Source organism: Malurus melanocephalus, unplaced genomic scaffold (genome assembly GCF_030028575.1).
Source record: "Malurus melanocephalus ecotype Western Australia unplaced genomic scaffold, MMel_1.1 scaffold_325, whole genome shotgun sequence".
NCBI lineage: Eukaryota > Metazoa > Chordata > Aves > Passeriformes > Maluridae > Malurus > Malurus melanocephalus.
The window spans coordinates 177,940-191,349 of record NW_026623557.1 but is presented as its reverse complement, the minus strand read 5'-3'; the positions used below and the strand labels follow the sequence as shown (position 1 = coordinate 191,349).

Sequence of the window (13,410 nt, the reverse complement as noted above, 5' to 3'; positions counted from 1 at the left end):
GGGGGAGTGGCTGCAGGGAGTGCTCAGGCTCTGGCCTCTGGCTCTGAGCATTTTCCAGTACATTGTTACTGAGGAAGTACTGAAATACCCACATCTCCATTCCTCCAGCAGGGATCTGCCCAGGTCAGGCTTGAGGAGCACTGACAGCTCGAGAACATTAAAGCTGGAGCTCAGTAACYCGCAGCACTGCCAGGGCTGGATAAGAAAAGAGACAGAGGCTGAGAGCCCATCACCAATCTTTATTCAGCTCGAGTGGCTAATGAGCAGCATGGAAATAACACCGAGGGCATGTCTGTCTTCATTAGCCTCCCCTCTGGACAGGCTCCAGGAATTAAGTACCATTAAAAAGTTACTTCTAAAAAATAAAGCCATTGAGAGGTTTGCTCCCTTCTGAAAAATACCCAGTAGAKCTTGGAGCTGTGTTACAGTGAGGAGGAGCTACTTTTTTCCAAGGCAGCRGAACTGTTCACAAAAACAAGAGCAGGTGCTGGTGCAGCACAGGTGCCAGTTCTCAGGTCCTACACCCGAACTTTACTGCCACATGGGAAATCAGGGAAACCAAACCTTTGYAAATCAACTCTGCCCAAAGAGTAACTGGACACACACGGTCCTTACTCACCTGTTTTTTTACAGTGAACTTCACCAATCCCTGTCCCTGGACMTGCTTGGCCACAGGCATCCTGTTCTCCCTCCCAAGAGCTATTCCTGCTGCTCCTTTCCCCAGATCATCACTCACAGATATCCTACAAGGACCACTACAATTCCTCCTCCAAGAGGAGCTGTACCCCAGCTCATGGCACAAAGCCCAGCCTGGGCCAAGGGCTGGCAGCAATACAGGCCCTCAGCAGCCCCTGGGAAGCTGGTTTGGGTAACTTGGCTTTGGGTGAAAGTCTGAACAWGTTTTAAACAAAAACTCTGTTTCCTGTCCCTGCTCCTGCCTCCYCCTCCCCAGTTAAGGTTAGTAATGCCATACATTCCACATTAGCAGCAAGGAGGTGGTGCCCCTGATCAGGATTCACAGTAACATCAGGCTGTCGGCACATGGAGTACAATCATCACAGATTAATAGTTACAACAGGCATGAGCGGATTAAAGACCACGCTAATATGGTTTCCTATAATAACCCTTCTTAAAAAAATAGTTTATTCCTAAACTAAGAACCACTTAGTAACTGGTTTTTGGAACCCACCAGGCAGAGCCTTGTGCAGCCCCTGAGCCCTGCAAAGTGATGGAGTGTTTKGTACACTGACAGAACAGCCAAGACAGCACACGTGTCATGACAGACATTCAGAGGGAGCAATCAGCATGAAGCACGATTGCTTAAGGGCTTCTGTGCGGGAGAGTTCATGGCAGTGCTTCCTAAGCCGTGCCCAACACCGGCACCGCAGCCACGGTGTGGGAACAGATACATTCTATCGTTAGGGAAAAGCTGAATAATCAACTGATATATTCATTGCTTCTAATGCACTAGAGAACACCACAGGCTAATAGGCTCAAGCAGAGGTGTTTGCTGACCACTTGAGTGCTGAATGCATAAGGACAGGTGAGATTCTTCAGAAGAGAGCAACAACTGCTGTAAACAGTTTGACTCCCCGCTCTGTGGGGCTCTAAGGTAAGTGGGGCAGCACCTGGGCCTGCCCAGCCCTGCGCTGCAGGAGCTGCTTGAAAAACCTTTCACCAACTTCTAAATCTTTGAAAAGGCCGCGTTTAAGCAAGAACTGCAATGCTGCCGTGTGCCCCAGGCCCCAGCACTCCTGCCCACAGGAATCCTGCCCGGGGTGCTCAGGGCAGGGCTCGTTAGGATTTGAAGACGTGCACGGCCCGSACSACRTACTGGCGGCAGATGGGGCACTCGCTCATCCTCTTGCCGCACTTGGTGCAGGTGACCATGTGGCCGCACTCCAGCAGCACGCAGTCGATCACGGCGTCCATGCAGATCCGGCACAGGTTGTCATCGTCCTCGTTCAGCTGCATCTTCTCCCCCTCTGGAAACCAACACAGAGGGAGGTCAGGGCTCTGGGCCCTGCAGAACCTGGGCGGTTCCAACCCAGCAATGCCCCACCCACAATCGGATCCTTAAGCATAAAGTGCTGCTCCCTGCTCACATGAGATTTTTAACCCCCAGCTACAAATTAATCTACTTTCCTCCAAAACTAAGCAAAGAAATAAGAACTAGAAAGCCCCTCAAGTGACCATCCAATATTTGGCTTCATTCTTTAAACTCCAGAAACTATTTTCAATTCAGAATGTAATGACTGTGAAATAACGTGCTGGATTAAAATTCAGAGCATGTTGGTTTTCCATCTCAGAGCTCACTGTTTGGCAGAACACTTTCCTCAGAAGATTAAACACAATAATAATAAAGCAGACGAAGGAGTGGAAGCCTTAAGTAGGCCATAAAGGTGGCAGAACTGAACAAAACCTGCCAAGTTTCATTGTGAATAGTCAACATCCCCATCAACAACTGAACATTCCATCAGACCATGGTGGAAAAGAAGAACCCTGAAGTTTAAAGGTTTTTTTCCTAAGCTTTGAGTGAGCAGGAATTGGTCTAAGGACAAACTACAATCACACAAATGAAAGACTCCAACTGCTATGTGGAGTAGAGCGTAGAAAAACACCCACTGAGCTGGAGCCACAGAACCACAAAATTTATCACAAAAATGTGGACTGAGACCAAAGCACTTGGACTTTTGTCACTGCAGACTTTAATTCTGCACTAACAGACCTGAAGTGCCCTGATCTGCACAGCTACAGAGCAGCTCTGGCTAATGCCCTGTGAAACCCAGCAAAGCACATGGAGGTGCCAAGTTTCAGTTCTCTGAGGAACCGGTTCTCAGTTGTGCAATTTTACCTTCAGCATGAAAGCTGAACTCTCCAACCTTAGGAATAAAGTCTCAAAAATCCAGCACAATCCTAGAAAGCTTTGTTTAATCACCAGAGCCATGTTCAGCTACTCCAGGATCACCTTGCATAGTTAAAAACTCACTTTCCAGGTGTTCCAATGGAGCAGACTGAGTTCATAAACCAAGTTCTTCCACTGGCAGAACCAAACACCAGAAACCAGAAACAAAGTATTCTAAGAAAGTGAAAATAAAGTATAAACCTACGTGTCTTGTGGTTTTCCTCATTCTCTCTGTATAGTCTGCTCACTTTTTCCACAAGTTCCCATTTTTCACAGCATCCTGAGTAGTTGACAAAATTGCAGGCGAGTATTTCCTTCAGCTGCCGGACACTCAACCCTTCGATGTCTTCCAGACTGGAAATATCAGACAGGGACGCCCTCGCTCGCTTCCTGGACATCCCTGGGGTCTGAAACACATCAGCCGAGTGGTTTTAACTGTCCTGCTTAGTTSAGAGCACCAGAGCTGGAGCACATGAAGCTGCAGCAGCTGGGCTGGAGTTTAATTCTTTTTAAAGCCAGTGTGTGCAGACATTCATTGCTAGACACAGCGAACTCTGGAAGAACCACAGCATGAGGCCAAATGCTGGCAAAGATCTAAAACACTTTATGGTGTCACATGCCAAAAACCTATTCTTTGGATAGTTCTTATCTCACCTGCTCTTCTGCACTTTCTTCTTCTTCATTATTTACAGATGTTTCCATTTGTCCCTGTGTACAAAATGGAACTCATCAGAATAAAAAACCATGTTATTCCCTCATAAAACACTTTTCTTCCTACTGAGGTTATCACAAGTGACAATGACAACATCCTGAAGTTTCAGTTCCAGTTTAAGTCACCTCTGACCTGAACTAGGAATCTGTGCTGATTATCTCCAGTTTTCATGTGCAAAAGGCATTTTTCCTGCCCTCCAAACTGTACCAATTGGTGTTTAATTTTAAATTGATGTGTATCTATTAAAAACCAACCAAACAAAAACCCCAASAATGCTATACAATAAGAYATGTTAATCACTGTACCCGTAAAGGTGTTCCACTTCCTGTGCTTCCCCTTCTGTTGGCAAGTTCTCCTGGATTTGACATGGATACAGACATGGAAAAGGGATGSGTAAAAAAGCCCGAAGTCTGTGACCGTGACGAACGCAAGCTGCCAGCGTCCATGTCCTCCTCCGACCCCAATCCGTGGTGGCACAGCACCAGGTCCACCAGGTCTTCCTTCTCTCTGCAGGTGTCTGTGGGGATGTTTCTGAGGATCAGGTACTGACGCAGATCCTTCACTTTCAATCTCATTAGCTGAGGGCGCTGGAAGGCCGTTTCTTGCAGCAAGTGACAAGTGGAGCATCTTCTGAGATTCTCTTGTAAGACTGAACAAACTGAGCAAAAATCCTTCTTGCAGTCACAACACACATGCTAAGGGGAAAGGAAGGAACCATCATTCAGCTGTGGGTCACRGGAAACAATTCCAAGCCCTGCTCTCTTCTTCCCCAGGCTACAGAATCTACTATTAGTTTTTCCACTGTCAGTTGTGAAAGACGTAATTTTTAAGTCCAGCAAACTGCCCTCTCATGGTGTTCCCAGAGAGACCCTTGCTCTTGTGGCACTACTGAAGCTGATTCGAGGTTTCAGAGAAAAACATCTGAATAAATGAATAAAGTACTCAAGCTATAGTTTAGACAACAAATGAAACTAAAACCAATTTTAARGTCTGTCAAAATACTTCTGAATATACTGTCACTGTCCCTTTGACATGTGTAAAACAAAGTATAACCCCAAACTTCAGAAAACCTACTGCTTCCTCAACTTCTGGCCTGCCAGAGCAGGCCTCGAATGTGATGAATCACATGGGAGGGAAATACTCCCAAATGCCCAGATGTCATCTCTGGAGAAAGCTTTGTTCAAAAGACTCACAATAYACAAAAGACTGTCAACATTCCAGCTGCTATGAACCAACTCAAATTCTTCCAAGGTTTTCAGGATTATGGTAAATTAATGCTGGCTTCAGAAATGTTCTACACAACACTTCATTCAACAAAGCCTTCCCATGTAGACACAGTGGAAGGGGAAAACAACACACAAATTGAGGGAAGGGGCTTCATGATCATCTAAAGAGCTGTAGGATTAGGTCACTGGGGGAACAAAATAATAATCCAGGACAGTTGTGATACACAGAAACAATATCATCTGCATGAACCACCAACCTGCCTTCCAAAGCAGYAAGAGACTGCTGGAGCACAACAGCATTGAGCACAATTAGCACTGGTCATCAGAACTGCATGAGAACTTCCCAGAAAGAAGCTGTAATACTGTTTTGAGTTACTCAAAACAARAGAGTTTTGAGTTTTTAGCTTTCCCATCACCCAGTTTGTTCACTCCTGTACTCAACCACTGTTTGGTGCCATCTTCAAAACCATATTTGCTTTAATGTTTAAGACTCTGAAGCTAACACATGTATCTTACAAATCAGAGTCCATTAATTTTTAGGCCAGCCCATATCCAACATGTCACTGAYTAATGAACATCAGACTAATGAATATCAGACTTCTTAACTTCTAATCCTGGCTGACAGTAATTTCCTGTGACCTCAGAATAAGGCACTTCCTCCCTGCCTCAGGTTTCTGAGAAACACACACTCATCTCCCAACATATCACAGATGAGTTCATAGGAGGCACAATACTGTGCAATAGGAGATATACTCACTTTTTTCCTAAAAACCGAAAAGGAGAGTCCACAGGCTTTGCAGACGATGTTGGTGCCGGCTGCAGCTGGAGCTGGATATGCTGAGAAGTCTGCACTTGGTGTAAACCTGAAGGGGCCAGCACCTCCCCCAAATCCAGCCTGCTGGCCACGCACTGCTCCCGTACCCATGACTTCATTCAGCAAYCCGCAGCAGGATGCCCACATGGAAGTAGCTCCCGCCTGAAAACATCACAAAGCAAAGGCAGAAAATCAGGATCTGAAAGCCCACATCAGATGTGACTTGTTACTGAGGAGCTACTTCACTCCATCTGTCATCATCCCAGGAGCATGTGGTGTGAATTCCTGGAGCTCCAGGATTCCGGCACGCTCAYGTCTGTGACAGACCAGCTCCACTCCCAGCTGAAATCCAAAGTGGGAAAGATTTGCCTCTGAAAGGCCAATGCAGGCACAAGGAGCTCACATTCACAACTCCCCTTCTAGAGAATTCCCTGCAAAAATAGTCAGGAATTCAAGCAGTGATGCAATAGTGGAGCAAGGAAGGAGGTGACTGACAGCCTGCTGTAGGTGAGGGGCAAACCCCGAAACRGTGACAGGCAGAAACAGCAACTTCTCATGATTAATGCAGAACTGTCCCTGCAGGATCTGCTCCAGAACTCAGCCAGCTCTTGTATGACTCACAACAAAACTCTCACTAAAATAACATTCCTGGTTTTCAAACTTGAAAACCAATCTTCGTTAGAAGATAATTACAGTCTGGCTTCATTGAGAAGGAAAGGTTTTTCAAGACCKCCCTGAACCTGCTTGTTTTGCTGCCTTACAAAATGTCTAACAAAAGTTAAAATAAATCTAAATGAACTTATTTTCTATTTACTGGATTTCAGTTTTGAGTTACACAATTGTAACTRCAAACCAGTTACACTACAAAAAATTCAGAACACATAAATAAAGTGCTACTTTTTATCCTTGGAAGCCTTTGGGACTGGATTCTCTATCAAAAGTGCATATTGTACTTAAAGGTGGAATTTGGACTCCAAGTTGTGCAGGTCACAAGTTTAATCAGGAGTCAGGTGACTCCCTGAGACCTGCTGGAAAAAAAAAGGAGGGGCAAACAGAATCAAGTTCTCCCTGAAAGGAAGCTGAGAGGTACAACTTCCTTTAAACACAATTATTTTTCCATACTTTTTTCTTTAACAGCTCTTCTCTTTTTCATTCCAGGACAGCATAGTTTTCTTTTTTCCCAAAGCCCCAAGACAGAAAATAATTGCTTTTGAGCCTTATAATTCTTGCTGTAAAACCTCAACCAACCAGAACACACATTTCAGTTCTGTAACTACACAAATTTCTAGATGAAGTTGCACATTTTCCCTGAACTGAACACAATCCTCTTACATTCTGGGAASTTAATGTCAGAATAACTGGGTATAGGCCAGAACGTCTCCTTTCAAACCACACAGCACAAAAGGTAAGAACAAGAGCTTCRGTTACAACATCAAATATACATTCTAATTAAATCCTCTCATCTGTTAAATCCATTCATCATTATGGATATTTCAACAGCAGAATTCATCCTGGTGTAACAAGAACCCTCCGTGCCCTGGGCATGCCACGCTCAGGAGATCTTSCTAAGCTTCCTGAAGAGAGTTCCAGGGGGATGAACTCCAGCAGCCCTTCCCTGACCTCCCGCCCCAGCGCCCGGCAGGGCTCACACACAGCTCACTCCAGCCTGGCACTCACATCCCAGCCTCAAAMTAAGGCTTGTTTTATGCTTCTCCATTACAAACACTGTGGAAATTATGTATAAATATTATTTTTCCCTGGAGAAAACATAATTATGCTAGTTTATTAGGCAATTAACATTCCAGAAATACATCCTAAAAACCAATGACAATCCAACAGAGCTCCAAGTTTTAAAAGTTGGAACTTCTGAAAAATACTTTCTCTCATCCTAAGGAAMAGCTGTAACAGAATCATTATTCTCATTCTTCACCTACTCTTAAAAACTGATGAGCTAATTGTGTATCTGTTTCAAAACAGCCACGTATAAAAACTAGAAAAATGAAATTATGAACCAAAAGGGTCTGTCAAAATTCAACTTCCTTTATTACACAACTATGGCCTTTTCAGGGGGTCACAGCAGCAGCAGGACACAATGACTAAAAGGACATGAGACATTTGATATCACAACCCTGGCCTCAGAGTTTAACACCTGCTTCTTAGACTTATTTTATTCCAGCCCCTGTAACAACTGTTCAGATATCACTGTCAACACCAAACATATATTTTTAGGAACTTTTTGTTCCCCAATTTGGACACACACAAATGTTGCTGGTATCAAACAGAAAATCTCTTTATCTTGCTGCCAACCACTCCCTTAAGGTGAAAGGTAAGGCTACGTGGGCATTAATTTTCTCCTTAACCTACGTCACCTGTGGAYTCCTTCTATGCCCTCAGGTCATTAACAGGTAATTGGATTACAGTGTCTAGACTCTCCATATTGCTCTGTAAAAGAAATGGCACCGTACTGAAAAGCTCCAACACAACACACAAATTAAACACGCTAAAACAAAAAATCCCTCCCTTGAGGATTAAAACATTACAAATTTCTGCACCAAACCATCAGTCTCCAATTCCATGGACAAGCTGCCATCGSGTATCTTCTCTCTCTCCGTACCTTAAGTGTATCTCATAGCCGCAAAACCCTGCGTTCCAACTTCTCTGCTGTTGTTTTTAGCTTTAAGGGTGTTTGGTTACCTGATGAGGATTTCACCGGAGACAGCGCTGCTCCTGACACACCTGTGCAAGCTGGGTGTGCTACCAAAGCCGCAGAACGACAGGGGAGCGGCGGGAGGGATTTATTTTTAATCATTTTAACTGAAACTTCCTCTTTACACCCACCCGTAGATCAAGCAGAGCTTTTCCGGGACCGCGCACCCCCTGACGCCACAACAGCCCCGGGCGGACGCGGCGCCTCAGGGGAGCGACCCGGGCTCCGGTCCCTCGGGAGTCCCCGGTGAGCCCCTCACAGGCCCAGCCCCGGGCCCTGTCCGGCTGCTGACTCAGCGCAGGGGCCCCTCGGCACGGCGGTACCGGCCCGGGCGCCCCTCAGAGCGGGGCGGGACGGCGGCCGTGGCCTGAGGCGAGCCGGGAGGAGCGGCCCGGCCCGGACATCCCACTGGGGTCCCGGCCGCGTCACCCTCCCCGGTTCGCCCCCTCCTCCTTCCTTCCTTCCCCTCAGAGGGAGAMGCGCTTTCCCGGCTGGATGAAACCCCTCACCTTCACAGATCTCCCCCCCCTCACCTTCATGGCCGCTGCCGCCGCTCCAGCGCCGCGTCGCCCCCGCCCCGCGCCGACCCCGCCGGGCCGCTGCTCGGAGGGCGGGCCCTGCCCCCGCGCCGCACGCCATTGGCTGCTCCCTCCCGACGGCGAGCGCGCGCGGCCAATGGCAGCAGAGGACACGGCGGGGCCGGGGGGGCGCGGAAATGCCCGAGCGGGGCCGAACACGCGGGGGGCACCGAGCGGGCACCGATGTGGCACCATGGTGACACCAATGCRATCACCCATAGTGGCACCGATGGTGGCTCCCAGGTGACCCTGCCCCGCCACTCGGCCCTGGTGAGTGCTGTGTGCAGTTCTGGGCTCCCCGGGATAAGAGGGAAGAAGGTTGTGGAGAGGGTCCAGCGGAAGGAACGGAGACAATGAAGGGTCTGGAGCATCTCTCTTACGAGTAAACACTGCAGGAGCTGTCTGCAGAACAGAAGACTGAGAGAGGATCTCATCAATCCACACAAACATCTCCAAGCGGTGCCACGAGAATGGTGCCAGATTATTTTAGGTGGTGCCAGTGACAGGATGAGGAGCAATGGCCATAAACTAAAACACAAGAAGTTTCAACTCAACATTAGGAAGAGCTTCTTCTTCCCATGAAGGTTGGCAGAGCCCTGGAACTGCCTGGAGAAATCACGGGTTCTCCCTCGTGGAGCCCATTCAGTGCCACTCCCTGGCCTTGGACACTTCMRGGRWKGGGCAGCCACAGCTTCTCTGGGCARCCTGTGCCAGGGCCTCCCCATCTTYTGAGTGAAGAATTTCCCTCTTACACCTAATCTCAATCCACTCTCTTTCCGTTTTGTTCTACCAAGCCCTTTGGTGAGAATCATTACATTTGAGGAAAGATTTATTAGTGAAAAATCTACTTGCAGCAAGCTCCTAGATGCCATTATTATTTTCTCCAGGCTGAGTGGGATATATTTATAAAATAATAAYCACAGGTTGCAAGAAATGAAAGCTTTTAACCAGAAGATTACATTAAAGAAACCCCAGCAGTACAAACCTGACCAAGGCTTCAGGAAAGCTTTACATAAGAGCACACAGGGCCAAGAACAAGTTAGGCCTTTGCCAAAAAGAGGAACAGACAAAAGTGGCTGAAAATAAATATGGAGCACAAATCAAATTTACCCCTACAAAGGRTTGGGTGCAATCTGCTAATTTCTGCAGGAAGGATCTATTTTTGGAGCAAGTCAGATACAAGAACTGGGTAAAAAAAAAAAATGGGTGTGTAATTGCCACGTGAATGGCACAGTCCTGGCAGCTTCAGGAGTAAGAGCAGATACTTCACACAGCCCAACTTCTGGATTTGCACTGACTCCATATTTCAATTCAAAATCAGGTCACCTTTTTTCAGAAATGCTTATGCTCCTTGACAAGCTTAAGATATGCTCTGAACTTGTACACATGACTTAATAAAAAAGACTTTTCTTCCCCAATAATAGCATGCCATTTTAGTCAAAGCAACTGAAAAAATAGAAAAGCCTCGTGAATACATCGTTGGAACATGCAATGGCACATTCCCCACACTTCTCATGCAAGAAATTGCTTTAAGACACCTTAAGAAATATCAGTACAGTTTGGTTTTTAAAAACTTCTGTCATCAAAACTCTGTCTATTCAGAGCCACCCTTGAAGTACCAAGTTTTACACATTTTTGTTAATAATATTACACTAAAACAGGAGAACTCCTCATGCAGTCACTGTAACGGGGTAAAAGCTGTCCCAAAGCAAGCAAAACCCAACATTTTCCCTTTTTATCTGTTAAGGATTTGCTAACAAGAAATCCTCCCAAACACAGATGTTTCAGGGAGTAACGTGGGCCTGACAGAGCTGAGATCTGGTGACAGTGCTGGCAGCTGCACTTGCCACTCCTGCCTTAATTTGGGCAGATCTGGATGAATCATGTCCTTAACATGTGATTTGAGATGACTTTTACTGCATCAGTGTGCCCAGACTGTAACCACGCTGAGGGTTTTAAAAGAGGATCTTTAACTCTGCCAGCTACTCCGTGGGTGAAAAGGAGCATTTCAAGAGGTTCTATTAATAAAAGACTTGCCCTCACTGAGCCTTCTGGACTGTGCCAAAGCAGCATTAAAAGATTTAAATCTATTACTGTGAAATGTCCCATTTCCTTCTGCCACCAAACAGCAGCTGACAACGACTCKCTGCAGCTCTCTAATCCCCCAAGGTTTTAGACAGTGGTAGAGAAGTGATTCTTCCCAGGAATATTAATTTGCYTTTAATTTAACAATCTGCGGAATTTAATAGTAAAGTTAAAAAATACAAACTTAATCGCTGGGCCTTATCTGGGAATTTCAGGTTGGATATTAATGCCTRTGGGAAGAATCACAGAATCACGGAATGGTTTGGGTTGGAAGGGACCCTAAAGATCATTTCTTTCCAATCCCATGGGCAAGGACACCTTCCACTGTCCCAGGTTGCTCCAGCTCTGCCCAACCTGGCCTTGGGCATTTCCAGGGATGGGAGAGCCAACCTGTGCCAGGGCCTTCCCACCCTCACAGGGAAAAATTTCTTCCCAATTTCCCCTCTAACTCTTCCCCCTGTCCTGCCACTCCAGGCCCTTGTGAACAGTCTCTCTCCATCTTTCTTKTCGGCCCCTTCAKGYACTGGAAGGCCACAATKAGGTCACCCCAAAACTTCTCYTTTCCAGGCTGAAMAATCCCAATTCTYTYAGCCTTTCCTCACAGGAGAATTGCTYCATCCCTCTGATCATCCTGGTGCCCCCTCTGGCCTCGCTGCTGGGCACAGCCTATTTTAGGCAAGATAGAAAACTACTTTTACAACTGTATTACCTAATCTTGGATTCAATACAATCAGAGTCATCTCTCACTGCTTTTTTTTTGCAGGGCTGGTTTTCAGGCATGAGAGCTCATTTAAATACACTTTAAAAGTGTGTTTTAAATGTTCTCTGCACCACGCACCGCAGGATTGTCAGCAGATTTCACACTTTGGTTGCACAGAAACATCAGAACCAGATGTTTGTCATTTCCTTCTCCCTCCCAGCCCTGCACAGGCTGCAGCCAGGCCTTTATCTCATCCCCTCCCCTGCCACGCYGCCAGTTCCGTGTTTCCACCCAGGCCACCGGGCTTTATTTTCAGGAAATGTCACCAAATTGACCTTTAGAACATAATAGCTGCTGTTACTTCCTGCGTTTTGCATTCAGAAACAGTTCAATGAGTTCATTGAGGGCGAGGAAACGCTCATTAATTACGCCAGGAGCAGCAAGCTCCAATGTTAAGTTTCTTAAATGTAAATGTATCCTAGAAAATTACTCCCAGCTTGATTTGCCTCCTCCTCCTCCTCTCACCACCCCCAGGCATGAATCAGGAGCAGCGAAATGGAAATCCCCGGGGACATGCAGATGTATAATAATATTGAGTTTTGTTTTGCTCTCACTTACAAAAATGAGAACTATTATAATAATTGGGAGTATTTTCTTTGGGAATATGATGCCTTAATGAAGTACTTTAACAAGTTATTGAGAAAATAAAAACTTACATGTGGAAACATCTTTACGGCATCACAATTAACTTGCAGGAAATCCAAAGAGGAGTGAATTCACTCTGGTGTTCTCTGTAACATGGAAATACTTGTGTCAGAGCACAGGGAATATGTATTAGATGGGTGGGTTTATCTAAATTTTACTGTATAAAAGATGTAACTTTTTACCTCTTGGGGTACTGACCTGCACAAACCTCCACCTTGCAGCCTGTGCAGAAAAACRTCTCCTTTTCAAACCAGACTGTGTGTCTGTGTTTAGAGAGCTCCTAAATTCGGCAACCCCACCAAACCATTGCCTATGGTCACCTGTACCTCACCTGGTACATGCGTGGCCATCTCTGTTAATCACAGGATCATTACAGTTGGAAGACTTCCAAAATCAAGTCCAACCTGTGATCAATCACCAAACCCGTTTGMAAAGGGCCATGTCTACTTGTTTTTTGGACACTTCCATGGAATTTTTTCCGAATATCCAACCTGTGCCTCCCCTGGCCCAGCCTGAGGCCGTTCCCTGAGGCAGAGCCCGACCCTCCCGGCTTCTCCCTCCTCTCAGGGAGTTGTGGAGAGCCAGAAAATCCCCCTGATCCCCCGTTGCTCCAGGCTGAGCCCCTTTCCAGCTCCCTCAGCCGCTCCTGGCGCCTCAGACCCTTCCCCAGCTCCGTTCCCTTCTCCACACACGCTCCAGCCCCTCAATGTCTTTCATGGCGTGAGGGGCCCACAACCGACACCAAGGATTTACGGTGCCTCAGCAATGCCAGCACAGAGAGAACACGTCTGTACCCTTATCTAGCAGATAACTCCTCAGGAATGCAGCTGCCCAGGAGCAGCCCATGCCCTCGCTGTCCGCAGCCGTCGAACACCTCGGTGGAAGCAGCGCCGCCGCCGCGCGGCCCTTCTTCTCCCCGGAACGTCTCTCTCGCGTCCGACGCGCCGGGCGGCCCCGCCGTGAGGGCGCGCAGCTCTT

The 13,410-nt window shown here is 46.8% G+C and overlaps 1 protein-coding gene across 3 annotated transcripts; it reads right to left on the bottom strand.

Annotated features, from left to right (window-relative positions):
* Positions 1–47: 47 nt before the first annotated feature.
* On the bottom strand, positions 48–12,524 carry RNF34 (ring finger protein 34). Of its 3 annotated transcripts, none has more exons than XM_057377812.1 (6): positions 12,444–12,523; positions 5,601–5,819; positions 3,923–4,312; positions 3,560–3,613; positions 3,111–3,312; positions 48–1,985 (listed from the first exon to the last, which is right to left on the bottom strand). In XM_057377812.1, exons 1-6 carry the CDS (start codon positions 12,453–12,455, stop codon positions 1,798–1,800), a joined length of 1,065 nt encoding a protein of 354 aa, XP_057233795.1. In that variant the 5' UTR covers positions 12,456–12,523; the 3' UTR covers positions 48–1,797. The 3 variants fall into 3 exon arrangements, with proteins under 3 accessions (XP_057233795.1, XP_057233796.1, XP_057233797.1); XM_057377813.1 differs by lacking the exon at positions 12,444–12,523 and adding an exon at positions 8,898–8,974; XM_057377814.1 differs by lacking the exon at positions 3,560–3,613 and having other exon boundaries at positions 12,444–12,524.
* Positions 12,525–13,410: the final 886 nt, after the last annotated feature.